The sequence below is a fragment of the Colletotrichum gloeosporioides genome (assembly GCF_011800055.1).
Source record: "Colletotrichum gloeosporioides strain Lc1 chromosome Unknown consensus_65, whole genome shotgun sequence".
In the NCBI taxonomy this organism is placed as follows: Eukaryota; Fungi; Ascomycota; class Sordariomycetes; order Glomerellales; family Glomerellaceae; genus Colletotrichum; species Colletotrichum gloeosporioides.
Window position 1 is genome coordinate 836,535 of NW_025544710.1, and position 15,048 is coordinate 851,582.

General features: G+C 55.0%; 2 protein-coding genes across 2 annotated transcripts; one reads left to right on the forward strand and one right to left on the reverse strand.

The window, feature by feature from the left end:
- Positions 1–5,553: 5,553 nt before the first annotated feature.
- On the reverse strand, positions 5,554–7,509 carry GCG54_00012526 (Efflux pump roqT; the record flags this gene model as incomplete). Its single annotated transcript, XM_045412402.1, has 5 exons — positions 5,554–6,016; positions 6,069–6,178; positions 6,240–6,769; positions 6,832–7,219; positions 7,285–7,509. 5 exons carry the CDS (start codon positions 7,507–7,509, stop codon positions 5,554–5,556), a joined length of 1,716 nt encoding a protein of 571 aa, XP_045261437.1.
- A 479-nt stretch (positions 7,510–7,988) lies between these two features.
- GCG54_00012527 (uncharacterized protein) lies at positions 7,989–10,081 on the forward strand (the record flags this gene model as incomplete). Its single annotated transcript, XM_045412403.1, has 6 exons — positions 7,989–8,107; positions 8,179–8,247; positions 8,308–8,808; positions 8,873–9,097; positions 9,161–9,444; positions 9,501–10,081. The coding sequence occupies 6 exons, from the start codon at positions 7,989–7,991 to the stop codon at positions 10,079–10,081; spliced, it is 1,779 nt and encodes a 592-aa protein (XP_045261438.1).
- Between the last annotated feature and the right edge of the window lie 4,967 nt (positions 10,082–15,048).

Consider the following 15,048-nt stretch of genomic DNA (forward strand, 5'->3'; position numbering starts at 1 on the left):
TGCCCTTCGTTGATCACCATCAGTGGTGTTTTGGCCAACGCGGCTACTGTCAACAGAGTTGGGCCGGGCTGGATCCGTACCGGGAATCAAAATGCGTGCAGCACCAGGCCCTGCAGTACCTTACATGGAAAACCTCAGAAGCACTGCTGGTCAGCGTACCAAAGGCTCGGCGCCTCAAATCTAGTGGTCCAGCAAGAGGCGCCTTGCGTACGCCAAGCACTTGTCACCCTGCAAATGCGCATCCCTCCGGCCGAACCCTGTTTCGGCTGACGGCTTGTTTCATTCGCCTGGAAGCTCTTTGTCGAGTCTTTTCCCCAGACGCAGAGGCCCAAGGTCAGCGACAACTGGCAAATGGAGGATGGGGTCAAATGAAGCTGAACTGGAGAACGACGATGTTCGTCGGTACCACATGTCCTTCCCGACGGTCGATCCTTTCTGCTGGCGTCTACCATCAATCATACTGTGCCAAACTTGCAAACACGGAGGGCGGTCCCGATCATCAAACAGTCACCGCTTCTCTTGCTACCTGAACTTGCTTCACAGGTCACCCGCGTCGTACCCAGTGACATTCGCGCGGGTCGGGACCGTCCAAGGCGACATTCGATAGGAGCTGAGGGTGTGCTGGAAGTGGTTTTATGACAGCCCTGTTGGCCACGACTTGTTTCAGCGCAAATCCGCGAGCTTTTGGTCCCCCACGCTGGACAGGACCGCGACGCCTACGACAGCGCCGGTGAGTGGTTCGCTTGATGCACTACTGCAGGTGGCCCAAATGAGGCGGGAGATGCATAACGAAATGAAGGCTGGCATTGGCGCTGGCCGCCGGCGATGCGCGCGACGGAGAGGGGTGGAAGGGAGCAGAGGACGGATCATGGGTCTCATCACTTGACCGTCTGGACCCGAAGACACCTCGCGCTCTGTTTCTCGCCGATGACTTGGCGACCGAGTTGCTCCGAAATAAGCCCCGGAGTCTCCTGTCACTGAGGGACCGACAGTCGGCCCCAGAAATTAATATGCCCTCTTCAGACTTTTTGCCGACGGCGCTGGAGCCGCCGGTGGACACACGCACACGCCTTTATCGACCAGGGCCAGGCGATATGAATAATAATCGAGGGTCAGGGCGGAAACTGTTCAACACTCTCCTGGAATCATGTCGCGCCCGTCGATTCCGCGTCCAAGACAGCGGTGCCTCGCTCGAGCCTCGGTGTTTCTAGCGCCGTCTTTTCATCGTTGCTCCTTGCGAGCCTTGGCTTGCACCACTGACACTGGTTCACATTGATGATTCTGCTGGTGTCCCTAGCAGAAGCGACTTGGGCCCCCAAATTGAACCCCCAATTCCGTGGTTGCAACACGTTGAGATGGCGCCGCCGAAACTCAAATTTTCCCCAGCTGGAAGCTCTAAGCGGATTGGACATTCGACATCGACATGCATATCTGCAAGTTGGTTGTTGCATGGGGGGACTGCCATCTGGAACAGCAAAGGCAACGGCAAGTACAGGTCTGGCCTTGGCCAAAAATCGCAGATCAGGACGCCTTTTGGGCCAGGCGAGAGCTCTTGATCTCGTAAAGCCTCAGCCAAGACGCGCGAGCTATGCCTCCTCGTTGCTGGTGCGGCATGCCACACTGAAGCACGGCGACAAATCAGAGAAGGGCCTTTTGATGAGATATGAGGGGTTGCAGCAGCTTGCCTCGCATCGAGATATGCGGCAGAGAACCACACGGGATGGCGACGGATACCGATATTCCTGATGAGGTGAAGGATTCCATGACGGGGTACCCTTGACTTCGACGATGCCACCAGTATTGGTACAAGTCAAACAGCCAAACACAGCAGCATTTGATAACATGTAAGGTGGGGGAACAGTTTCCGATTTTTCGTGTTGCCATTCCATTCACTCGGTCTCTCGGTGTCTCGATAGGAAACACATTGTGTGGAATGAGATGGGATTTGTGGGCGAATGTGGCTGGCTGTTGCCGATTGTCAGTGGGCTGGCATCCGGACGAACACTTGGTTCGGCGTTCGGAGAAGAAGCTGTCAAAACGGCGTCTTTGTCCAATTGAAGGCTCTCCGTTGCCAATCCACCACCACATCATCGTCTCCACGATCACCTCCAGTACCAGCCTCTTTTCCGAGCTTGTCTCCTCTTCCCGCCGCTCACTTCGCCGTCCCTCCGTCCGCTCAAGCGCCCCCCTCGGGCGGCTTCTCCACGCCTTGAAGACGGATTTGCCGCCAAGCCAAGTGGCGGTGAGCTACTGCGTAGCAATGGCCCGTCAAGCCCTGGAAGCGTCGGCCTGCATCTGATCCTCGCACTCGCTCGCCCGGCGGCGCGCCCCTCTTTTCGTTTCCTTCCAATCCCCGTCCTGGAAGCCGCCTTCCGCCTTCGCTCACCGGAGTCTCCCACAGCGGGCGGGCCCTGGGGCTTTGAACAACTGTTACGGGCCTTGCGGTGCCAGCGAAAGGATGCCAGACAGTGACGCCGATGTGCTGTGCTGTGCTCTGCTGTACAGTATGCTGCTGGTGAAAGGGGTTGGGAATCTCGCTTCAATGCTTGCTGCATCTCGCTGTAGGAGATGCGAATACCGGACGCAACGATGCTCAGCCGCTGCCCCCGGCATCAAGCCCTTGAGAGCTCATGCGACTGCCTTCTGTTTTCGAAGAGCTGTTTGTCGAGCCGCCTCTCACCGCAGCTTCCCGCGCCGCAGCAGCGTGGCTCCTGGCTGGCCATTTCATACAACGCTGCTGCTTGGTGTCCTGGTCGCACCGCAGACGGGCAGCTGCGCCGGGTCTTTCCAGGAATACGCGGATGAGCTCTCACCACACCCCTCAATATGGCAAAAGTCTGGGGTTCGCGGGGTGAGAGGGCTGAATGGAGAGTCCTATCACGATGCTCCTTTGTCCCGACACAATCCCACCCAAGGAACTCTATTCGTCGTTGAGAGGGAACAGTCCATTCTCCCTGACAGCCCCGGAAAATCCCTCACATTCTATGCACCATGATGACGAAGGCGAAGATGAGGTTGGAGGTGGTGGCTGCCTTTCCACGGCTTAGAAGTACTGCTCATAGGGACTCCAAGTAACGGATACATCTTTGGCCTCTTCCCATCTGCCGTAGAGACTTCTGCGGCTCAACAATCGACGGTCAGATCAGCCTGTCCAAATGCGCAGGTCGGATTGAATTTTTTTTCCTTCTCCCTTCAGCCTGGAGCGTCTCCAGAGCGGTCCTCTGATAACAAACTCTTCATTCTGCATACGGCGTCACCAGCCTGAGTGGGGTGATGAAGCCTACGAGCATTCGGAGGCAGTACCTTATCTCTGGTGGCAAAGAAACAGTGGCATGCTCAAGACGTCCGGGCCAGATCTTCTAGAACGGTTCTCCTGCCTTTCCCGAGTCGGCGACGTCCGCATGTCTAGTGCGGTGGACGGCGATCAACCACCCAAAGTAAAGAGACTCGAACATGTGTGAATGGCGGAGACTTGGCGTTCTGCCAGATGCTACCACACGAGTTGCAAAGGCAAGCCAACCGGCAGCCAGTCAGCAGAGCTGAATGCCCAGAGTCCGAACAGACCACCGGACCTTGCCAAGTCTCTCTGCAAGGTAACGCCAGTTTTGTCTGCTCTGATTTTCATCTCCAAATCTTGGCTTCTTCGGGCTCTCCTATTGAGCGATAGGCGACGGTCGATCTCGTGTAATCCACGTGTCAAGCTTTTTGTCCCCTTTGACGACGGTTTTACTGCTCTCTACGAATACCATCTCAAGGTTGGCAAGGCGAATTGCAACAGGACGAACAACTCAGAACAGGGCAAGAGCAAGGACGAAATCTATGGTACGCAACTCAGACACCCACCCCGAAGTTCGGACGTGATGGGCAAAGGTGAGAAAGGAGGCGTCTACCTGTGCGGCCCCGGGGAATGCACCCTCCGACACCCGGAGCTCTCTTGCGTCTTGCGCCTTCCCAACACATTCCCGGGGATGGCTTCCCGGTGCCTTTGCTGTGCAAAGCGGTACTCATGTAGACGTGTGTCTCTGCACGCCAAGATGGCATGGTCCGTAGTCCGCGCGGCTATCAAGCTCCTTTGCCGTTCGAGGCTGTCTACGGCTCAAGGACTTTCATGGGATGAAAAGGAAAAATAGCAATAACGGCGGTTTAGCATGATGATGATGTCCCTCTTGGCATTGGTTTTGAAAGTGCACCTTTTCCGCACCGTTCCGCTCGAGCGTGCTTTTCTTTTCCCGATGCGTTCCTCGCACTTCTTGGCGAAGTCTCTTGGCGGGAAAGGCGAAGGGGGTTGTGCATTTGCCTGACCGAGAAGATCTTTCCCACGTTCGAGGATGCGAATTTGGTACTGGTGAGACTGGGCCAGACAGACGTACAGAGAGAGTTTCAATGGTTTCTGTCTCGTTTCGTTGGCAATCTAGGCTTGTCAAGGTGATGGACATTTCGTTTCTTTGGGGCTTGGTATAAGATTTTTGCCAAGAGGGGGCGTGTGCTTTCGTGTCGGAGACAGAGAGAAAAAGACGGTTTTGCGGTGAGAGGGGCGTTCGCGCGGCGTTGACGTGGAAAGCTTGCGTTGCGGGATGGCTGTGTTTTTTGGCGATCTTCGTGCGGGCCGTGGCGGGAACGGGGTGGCTGTGAGGACAGCTTTGTCTCGTTGGCAAAATTGATTGGAACCTTTTGGTTGAGGATCATTGGGGATATCGATTTGGACGTTGTTGGGAGATCCTGCAGCGTCTTGCCAAGTGGACGGCGGTCATTGGGATGTGACTGACGGGATTGCGCGTTTCGCAGGGCGACTTAGGGGGTTTACGCGGCGTTGCTATCTTTAGGTAGATGAGGATGGTTTGCGTCTCTGCCTCGAGTGAGGTCTCGAGGGGTCAGGTCGAAATCATCGACTGGGCCCTCAAGTGGGAGAAGATGGTAGAGGATGCTTCGAGTTAACGGATGTTTGATCTCAGTTGACCTGCGAGTTTGCAAGTGCACTTCACATCATTGTTGAGATATCTGAAATCATGATTCTCGTCACGAAGCTGGGCTAGTCTGGCAGACCAAGCCGTGTAAGACTGGTATTGGGGTCTCGATGGATATGCTCCCGGCGCCTGTCCGCTCAGCGAACCGTAGATGGAGTAGAAAGACGTGTTCAGGCGTTCGTTCTCCTTTATCCCATGTTGAAGTCAAGTCCGTTTGGTCGCCTACGTTGGACTACAAGTGTAGTTTGCTGATCGGCTGCGAATTCAGATCTATTCGTTTGCAAAGCATTCACAGTCTGTCCCGTTCGGTGACGACGGTTCACGGTCAAGCGAGTTGCACGTCGCAACTACGCTGCGGTCAAGGTCAGGGTTTTGTGATGCCATCTCGGGCTCAAAAGGTGTTAAACTCTATTGGACGATTACAAGCAATATGGTACAAGAAAGAGGCCGAAGAGAACCTATGGTGTGATGACACCCGCAGGACTTTCCCCCAGATATGCTTGACAGCTTTCCTCGCCGTGGACCAGCCCGGTGTCAGAAGAGCCCCAAGTCAATGTCAGTTGGCGCGGCTCGACAGTTCACGGATGCCCTACTTGGCCTCTTCGACCTCCTCAGTCTTCTTGGTCTGCTCCTTGACGCTTCTCCATTCCGTACCAAGACAGGCAAGGAACGTCAGGCAAGCCAGAACAATGGACAGCAGGAAGGTTGACCGGAGTGCCTCATTGTAAGCCTTGAGCACCGCGGTCGCGGCCTCCGCGTCATACTTCTCCGTGACCATGCTCTTGAGCCCGTAGGCACCGTGGTCTATGATGACCTTGGCGTCAACCTGCTGCACCTTGTTCGTGAGTTCCTTCAGCAGCGTGCTTTGGAACAAATTTTGCGCGACTGCGAGCAGAATGATGCCGGCCATAGTCTGGGCGAGGAGAAGGACAGATGTTCCCAGAGCGATGTCTGGCCCTTTGAGGACGGTCTGTACGGCTGAGAGCGGCATCTGCATGCCCTGCCCAACGCCGAGGCCAAACATCACAAGCGTCCCGGCCCTTTTTGGATAGCTGTTAGAGAGATTGCGTACGTCAGAGTTAGAGAGGAGTCCTATGTACACACCAGTATGCCGTCGAGGTCTCTAGGTTGTATCTGTAGATGAGTCCGCAAGCAACCGATAAAAGGACCGTACTGGAAACCATCTGGGGCACCCAATAGCCGATCTTGGACACCTAGAGAAAGAGATACATCAGCCACGAGGCCACAAAGTCTCATTCTCGGTTTGCTACCTACCAAAAATCCTGAGGCGATTGAGGAAACCGACACGGAGAGGGACGAAGCAAGGAAGTTGATCCCGGATTGCTCTGCCGTCACGTCCTTGACCGCCTGGAACCAGAAGGAGACGTAGTACACGATGACGAACACCGTGCCGTTCGTTCCCAGCATGAATAGGGTCCCGCTGGCGACGGATCTCTGGCGCATGAGACGGACCGGCAGCGTGGCTTCGTCGCCGCGACGGTACTGCACGTAGAGCCACACGATCAACAGGACGCCAAAGAGGCACAGGCAGAGAATGATGCGCCAGTTGCTCCAGGCGTATACGGTTCCTCCCCACTGCAGGGCCAGCAAGAAACAGACCATGAGGGGCATCAGCAGAGCGTTCCCAAGGGGGTCCATGCTCTTGAGGAGGGGGCCGATCGCCTTGGTCTCGCCCGTCTTCTTGGGAGGCTTGACGAACAGGATGACCATGACGGCTGTGACTGCGCCGAGGGGGAGGTTGATCCAGAAACACCATCGCCAGGAGGCATTGTCGGTGAGGGCACCTAAGAGTGTTGTGAGCGTTTTGCGCTAGTTGGTATCATATGGAAGGAAAGCATATTCGTACCTCCAATCGTCGGACCGATGATCTCAGCAATACCAGCCATGCCACCGATCATGCCCGTGTAGATGGGACGCTTCTGGACCGGAAAGCTGAAGGCGATGATGATGAAGACTCCTGATAGCATCCCCGCGCAGCCGATACCAGAGATCGCCCTGCCGATGATGAGGGCCATGGAGTTTGGGGCAGCGCCGCAGACTATCGATCCGACCTCGAAGATGCCTAGCGCAGCGAGAAATACCCAGGTAACTCTGAGCTCGGCGAAGAGCTTGCCGAACATGAGCTGGAAGCAGCACGTGGCCAAGGGGAACAAGGTTCCGTACCAGGCCACGTCACCAAGAGACTTGAACTCGGTCGTGATGGTGGGGATTGCTGTTGCGAGGATTGTACGGTCCTGGAGTTTACAAATGTGAGTTGTATGGTTCGGACAAATGCGGCATTGAAAGATGGGGGATTTACCAGAGACAGACAGAAGACCGCCAGAGTGAGACCGGCGACGATGCAGACCAGGCCAAGGCCGGTTGCATACTCGGGCTCGGGATCATCAGAGTCACTTTCCGTGATGCCGTCTAGCTTCTTGTCGGACTGGTCACTGGGAATGGCTTCTTTCTCAAGCCGGCCAGAGTCCTTGCCCACGTCTCGGAGCGGGACTTCGCTGGTCTGAACTTGGTGATCCGAAGCCATTTTTGCAAAGGATATGTGATGTCAAAGATTGTCAAGTGAAAAAGAAAAGAAAAGAATTACTGTAGAAGTAAAATTATTGTGACGGGGAGGGAGAGAATTCACGAGCGAACCTTCATCGACAAAATGTCATCTTTTCTATATACTGGTATTACACGAGACATGTCTGCGGCGCCGGGCAGCAAAATGCCTCCCGGGAGTTGGACGTCGGCCGTGTAATTGAACGGCGCGGCCAGACGACGGTCATTACCTGTGACGATCGGCCACTTCCCTTCGGAAGGCTTTTTGACTCCCGGGCCCGGGCGTCTCATGCGTTTTGTGTCGCCCCTTCCCACACCCGTCCGACTTCCTCCCGCTTCGAGTTCGGTGACTCATACGCCGATTGCTTCTTTAACGGATCTCCGCGGCCTGCAAATTCATCCCGGATGCAAAATTAAATTGCTCGACGACGCCGACGACGACAATTGACTGGGCCCCTGGTCATGCCGGATGTTCCTCACGCAGGTGAGAAAAGGAGAGCTTGCACAAACTGTTCCCGGTCCAAGGCAAAATGTGTCTGGTCTAGTGCAGCAGATGACTCCGAGCCCCATGTCTGCCAAAGGTTCGTCTATCTGGAAAATTGAAGAACATGTTTCTTTCTGGAGATCTGAGCTGACCACGTTCACGTCGTAGATGTTCAAGCAACGGTCTGGAGTGCTCGAGGTCAGAGCCGCAGGCCAAGAGGAAGAGAGGAAAGGCGACGTAAGACGTCTCCGACTGTTTTGAAGACACGCAAGGCTGATGATTTACAAACCCCTGAAGCCACGCAAAGATTCTTGAACGCAAGCTGGATGATATCGTGCTGCTCTTGAATCGAGAACGCGACCTGTCAGCTCAAAACAGCCAGGCGTCCGACAGTCAACCTTCGCCGTTGGTCGGCCTCGCTTCACATAGTCAGGGAGAGGAAGACCCGCATTTGTCATTCTACACACCTCCGACCATCATCGATCCTGGTGCCGAGGCAATCACCATCATCCCTGGCTACCAAGTAACACTCCAAGAAGCGGAGCTGATTTTCCAACTCTACACATCCGACTTCGTTCCACAGTTCCCCTTCGTCCCGTTGCCTAACGACAACGCATACGACTTCTACAGGAGCAAGCCGTTGCTCTTCAAAACAGTGTTGTGGACATGCATGCCTCCCAGCCGGGACCTGAGCGTGGCTTTTGAGAGATGGTTCCGGCAACATATTGCCTACAGAGTCGTCGTCCTACTGGAGAAGAACCTGGAGATTCTGCAGGCGCTGCTCGTTTACTTTGCCTGGTAATCCATTCACTCCGCGTTGGCTCTCTGCTCTAGTCTCTCTGACACGTCTCCGTACCGATAGGAACGATATTCTTTACTACGCGAGGTCTAGCGACACGAGCCTCATGCAGCTTGCTCGCGGGCTAGCAGAAGACTTGGGGCTTACCAAACGCCCCGGCATTCCGGTGTCCCCGTCTGGCTCCATCTACGAAGATGCCGCCTTCCTGAGGGAGGACATTCAGGTAAGAAACCAGCACACGAATGCTGGTCGAAGGGCTGTTTTAGGTCTGTTCCACGTGTCATCTGTGTAAGTCGGCTAGGCAAACATCCATCACATCTCCAACAGCTGACAAGCTTGAACGTGACAAAGGCTGTCCGGTCTTCTCGGCAGATCATCTTGGCTGGTGTTTACTCGTTACTTCGACGACTGCTGCGAGAAGCTGGCCACTTCCCAGGAATGCTCGACAGATCTGCTGCTTGTGAAGCTGATTGGAGTTCGGAAAGTTGCGCTCAGGGTGGATGACACTTTCAGAGAGCAGAGCGAGCTTGCCAACGACCAGCCTTTCGGGGGCCTCCACGCCCTGGCCATTGCAACCGTCGAAAAGGAGTTGGACTCGTTCATGGACTCCTTGCCCGCTCCGCTACGGTCAAACTGTACGTCTCTCCTCTCTTTGCTGCATATAAATCTACTGACCTTTTGCTTTGAAAAGACCTCCTGCGAGAGCAATCTGCAGCCATCCGTGTCCGACTCTTCGAGCCGGCCATCCACGTCCAAGGCAGTACACGACCGCAGATACCTCACCTCAGATCCCGCATGATGTGGCAGTGCCTGACAAGCATCCAAGAGCTCCTCAACGCCTTCCTCGCCCTGCCCGTTAAAGCGTACGCATCGCTCACCTTCATTTCGATCCTGCACCTGGCGCTTGCCATCATCAAGGCGTGCGGCCTCCTCTGCATGAAAGACCGCGACTGGGACCTCGAAACGGCGAGGGCGAGCCTCAGCCTAGCAGACACGCTTCAGATCCTGAGCGAGCGGTTCGACACTGCCACTCGTATCGACGCCGCCGGTTGCGCGTCTCTTGTTAACCGCCAGCCCTTGCTATCTTCATATGCCGAGAACTACAGAGCAATCAGGCGCTGGTTTCTGTCCAAGGTCGGTCCTGCAGGTAATACCAGTACGATGCCGACGATGATGGATCCTGTGTTTGCGGGGGGTGTGGGAGTGCCTGAAGGCTTTGAGTTTTGGCAGCAGTTGTCGGAGTTGACCTATGGAGCCCTACCGAATACTTGATTTTCGGGGTGTTCCTATTGACGAGCATTGCGAGGCTACCGCAGCTGTCATGCTGGGAGGAATCTGCGGTTGTGTATCGTGTAGCTGGACGGCCAGAGAGATGTCTCGCGTGGGCATGAAATTAGACTTGCAATGGCTGGCAGTATTACGGACTATTTGGTGATCGCGCGGAATTGCTTGCTCTATGGATCCCCTAAATTGAAAGCCACAAATCTCGACTGATGCGCACTATCTAGGATTTATGATCACTTAAAGCCAACTCGATATTCTCCTCTTCCAGAGCCGAATATGCCATATCTGGGTTACGGCGGCTGAGAGCTGAACGTTAGCTGCGGAATGAATGGGGGCAAGCGATTTACACCATCCAGATAGTCTTCATACGCGCAGCAAGAGAGAAGGGTTGCAAGAAAAGGCTAGTCAGTCTTGTAGCTGGTAGTCATTTTGGGGACAAAGTCATTTCGCTGGCGAAGAATGAATTGTTGAGTGCAAAAAGGAACGTGGCAAGTTGAAACGACAAAAAGCGAAGGACCGACCGCGGTTCGAACGCGGGGCCTAGAGATAACTGCGTGGAACTGCAATCTCTCGCTCTACCACTGAGCTATCGATCCGACTGTGGTGATTGGTTGTGTCCGAGGTTGCGGTAAGTCTGACTAAGTTGGTGAGGTCCAAAGTTGTGGAGCTGACTGGACACATCCATGCCTCTCCACCCCCCTAGAATCCTACGCAACGACCGAGTATGTTAAAGACCATTACTTGGCGTTTCCGAAGAGGAAACTTTCTTACTATGAAGTTAATTTCTGCTCCAACCTTGAGGTGTTTTGCGTTCCTTGAATCCAGCTCTCTGGAGCTTAGATCACAAAGGCCCTTGTGTCAAATAATACGCTTCTCAGAGTTTACAGCGGCAACATGTAATTCTTATTACATCTACAAGCTTTTACTGACAAAGAAAATGCTGCAAATCAACACGTTTACCAGACGAGCTCACGATATCGGCTATTTACTTTGGATCAGCAGCACGTCTCAGCACAAGACCTGGGAAGGCTTGAAGACCGAAGAGCTTCAGGACGGTCGAACACAGCTAAATTTTGTTTGTGACGAAGCCTGGCTGCTGCGTCAACGTCTTGAGGTTGCAGATTCGCGTGTCCTCTTTGCGGGAGCCTCTACGTGAGCACCGAACACCCGATCGATCCAGAGGCAGTTGAAAGCAATAATCGAACAGTCCTCGCAACACCAGGGAAGCTTCCCTGTCGCGCAACTTCACTCCTCCCGGGACAAACCATATGAGCACACGTTCAAAGTGGCGATAGATGATCCATATCTGACCATCCGAACAGATTTGCAACTTGGGATGAACGGAACATCACAGCAGATCACCGGCACTCCAAACAGGGACTGCACCTCATTACCAAGAGCCATTGATCGCAGGCCCTGGGAGCCAGCCAACTTACCCAGTTGCAAGATACCATACCTCCTCGACAGGAGAAATGCCACACATGCTAACGTGCCAACCTCCTTGAATCCGAGAACCATGACATATGGCCATGAACCTAACAGCTGGCCATACCGTAGCCATGCCCGGAGGAGACCAGCCGCCCTGATCCAGAGCATGCCACTCACTCCTATCGAAAATGAGTCACCTGAACTTTCCCTCCCGCTCCTCACGTACTCTGCAGTCAAGCTATGCTATAACACGCACCAGCCTTTTTTGCCTTTGAAAAACGCTGGCCTGCGGCGTTAGGCAGAGCTGCAGAGGCGAGAAGCAGACGGTGTGAGCTGGCCAAGTGGGTCACGATGCAGGTCTGGAATGGCGAGAGCTGGGGGGTTGGCTTTTTTCTAGAGTGTCGGTGAAGGGGCGACGCGCGACCTCTTGGCGCGTTGGTGCTGCAGGCATCAGAGGTGAGAAAGAGAGAGCATGCCTAAACGTTTACCTTGGTCGAAGTGCGGTGGTTGACCGGTCCGCTTCTCCTCAATCTAGCGCCATGCCAATTCAAGGCACAGCGAAGGTTTATGCGCTCGAAACATCGTCAACTTTGGTTTGTTACGCGCGTGTCTGAGGTAGGTAGGTCGGCTGCAGGACTGGGCCTAGCTCCCGACCATGCAAAGCCGCATGACCTTGGATTTCCCCCCAAGGCGGTTTAAGCAAATCCGAAGTGCTTGCTTGCTAGACCACACCGCAAAGTGAACACTGTAAACCGATTGATACACCGAATCGGCACGAATGCATGCGGGCGAAGCCAGTTTGACGGATCAGTTGCCATGTAGCCTCAACAACGAATGAGCCCATCGCCCCAACGACCCGAGCAGAATTTTGCCGGGCAATGGCCGAATTGATAACATCCCGAGTTTCGAGTCTAGCGTTGAGGATGTGGATGCACGCAGGAGGCTCTTTGATGCCGCTCGACGGCGCCATACAATTTTTGTTCTAGGTGGACTCTAGAAGGACCACAGGTTGCGGATCTCTCTCCTTTCCCCTGGCAGGCAATGTGGATACCGTTGCCATCGGAATGCGGAAAAGGGCCGACATTCTGCCGTGGTTGCCGAGGTGTCCTGCGTTCCGTACGTGTATCCAAGTCCGGCAACGGCTCGGGGCAGCGCTCGGGACAGCCCCCCGGAGGCGTCGGCCAACAAAAGCGGGCCTGCTCGGCGGGCGAGTCAGACGTGGATGAGGCAACTTTGGTGACTTGGTCAAGCTGGTCTGTTCCAACGACTCTGCTGACGGTGGGAATGATTGTCGCCTCTGCCACATTCATGTTGCCATTGCCACCAGGTTTTGAATCATGGTGGCTGGCGCATCTGTAGAGATTGGAACCAAGGGACCACTCTGCTGACTTGTTCAACCGACGAGACTTTCCATCGGCCTGAACCAGTAAGGCCACTGGCGAAAAAAATACCAACGAAGCTGAATGGATAATGGCTGGGCAGTGACGAAGGCGTCATATGAATCCCAGACAGCGCTAATGTGAGGAAGCTTTCTCATCAACGGAGGCTGCTTTTCTTCAACGAGTATCGCGGCATCAGGAATTGCGCCGAATAACAATTGCGGTAACTGTGAGGGTCGAGATAACAGCTTGAAGAAATGGGCATGAAGACAGTGGATCCGCGTGTGGTTCGGAGAAGGCCCGATCGATTGAGCGAGAGAAAAATATCCCGAAAAGCACACTCATTGGTTGGCCAGCGATCCTGGAACCTGACCGAGAAAGGAGAAGAACAAGCTCCGGGGGGCCACACCGCCCCAGGCGTCTCAGGAACAAGAAAACGTAAGGTGCTGTGGCTGGCAGCTGACAGCGAGAGACGGGCGCCCCATGTGGTTTTGCCATCGCCCGTCAGTCCCAATCCGGCGGCGTGGACGCCGGTGAGGGCTGTTGGCGTGAGACGATTCAGGCACGCAGGCGACGCTGGCCGACGTGGCGGTTGGGTGTTACCGGCCCTAGGAGGTGCAGCAGTCGCCCGTCGCAGTTGTAAGGCGGTATGCGGCTTATTTCTGGATCTTTTCCTGGGATGAAACGCCTTGTTGTCAATCCTGGGCTGCCACTGTTGAGGAGCTATCGTCGACGGAGCGTTCGCATTGGACAAGGACGCAGATGGTGAAAGGGCCAGTCGCCGTTCCCGCTCCGTTCCCGCTCCTGTCCGTCTCGTCGCAAGTTTGGAGCAGGCTTACCGGCACCACATGGACTACCAGATCTCCCGTGCGTACTGGAACTTCACTGTCCATGGCGTATCTGCAATCATTCACATGCGGACCTGTACGTCTGCACCGGCGGGGCTTCTGCAAGCAGCAAAGCAGAGAATGATGCTGTCTCTGGTGGTTGCGGCCTAGTGGGCTCGCTGCTGGTGATTGTGACGTACGCAGATTCTCGATTGCTTGCCTCTCCCCATGGCGATGGAAACTGAAGATTGTGAGATCGCGCCCTAGCCAACGTTCGCCTGTCTCAATCGCCCTGAGTAATTCTTTCTGGCTGGCCTAGACTCGTTGTCTTTTGGTCCAGACACTGCGTTCGGGCTCGTCATGTCTGGGCTGGCCATGGTGACAGTTGAGCTGAGGGCTGGGAGCCAGGTAGTCAAAGGCCTCAAGCTGCGCAGTGTATCGTACTGAAACCGAACCGACCAGCCAGTGCTGCGTGCGTGGCTCCAGTGCCTTTGTTGCGGCTAGGCGGGACACAGGTCAGCCTGACGGAGCAGAAAGCCCGGCGTCGATGGTGTCGGTTAGTATTCCATGGACCTAATAATTGTCTAGCTCATGGCTGAGTTGGGATTAGCCCTGAAGGTGCGAGCGAGCTGGAGGCAGAGCGAGGTATCCGAAGAGCTGGGCAAGTCGTTGGGCAAGAATTATGACTTCATCATGTACACCGCGTTATCTGCGTTACCTCTAAACTGCACCTAGATAAGTCCGAAAAGAGTATCAAATTGTGAGGAATGAGTTGTCGAGATTGAGGGGCTATCGACGTGTTGCACAGGGGCAGGACAGAGGGGGCACAAGACGCAAGTCACTTTCCCTTTGCCCCTCCGACCCGACTCCGTAGGGAAGCTAAGACCACTGAAGCCGAACCAATAGGAAGTGATCCAATAGATGCAATCCAGAACGACGTGGTCGAAGCATCTTGTCGCCCCGGACTAACGTCTCGGCGGGTGTCCAACACCACTGCAGGAAAGCCGACGGGGGGAAGGAGCAGCAGGAACGGGCTCCGCGTCCCAGGCACGGCACTCTTCCAGACAGGGCAGCCAGCTGATTGGCTCGCTATCAGCTACGTACCGTCGGCATACGCAGTACTTGGCTCACCACTGTGACGATGCGGGGAAGACAAGTACAGCCGATGTATGCTGTCCAGGAACGCACGCAGGCCAGACTTCCGGAGCAGCAAGAACAGCTCCCGTCCGTTTCGAACCATGACCAATACGTACCGGGTATGCTTTGTCGCATCAACCGGCTCTCAGGCTCGACGAGAGGCACCGGCACAAGCACAAACCAG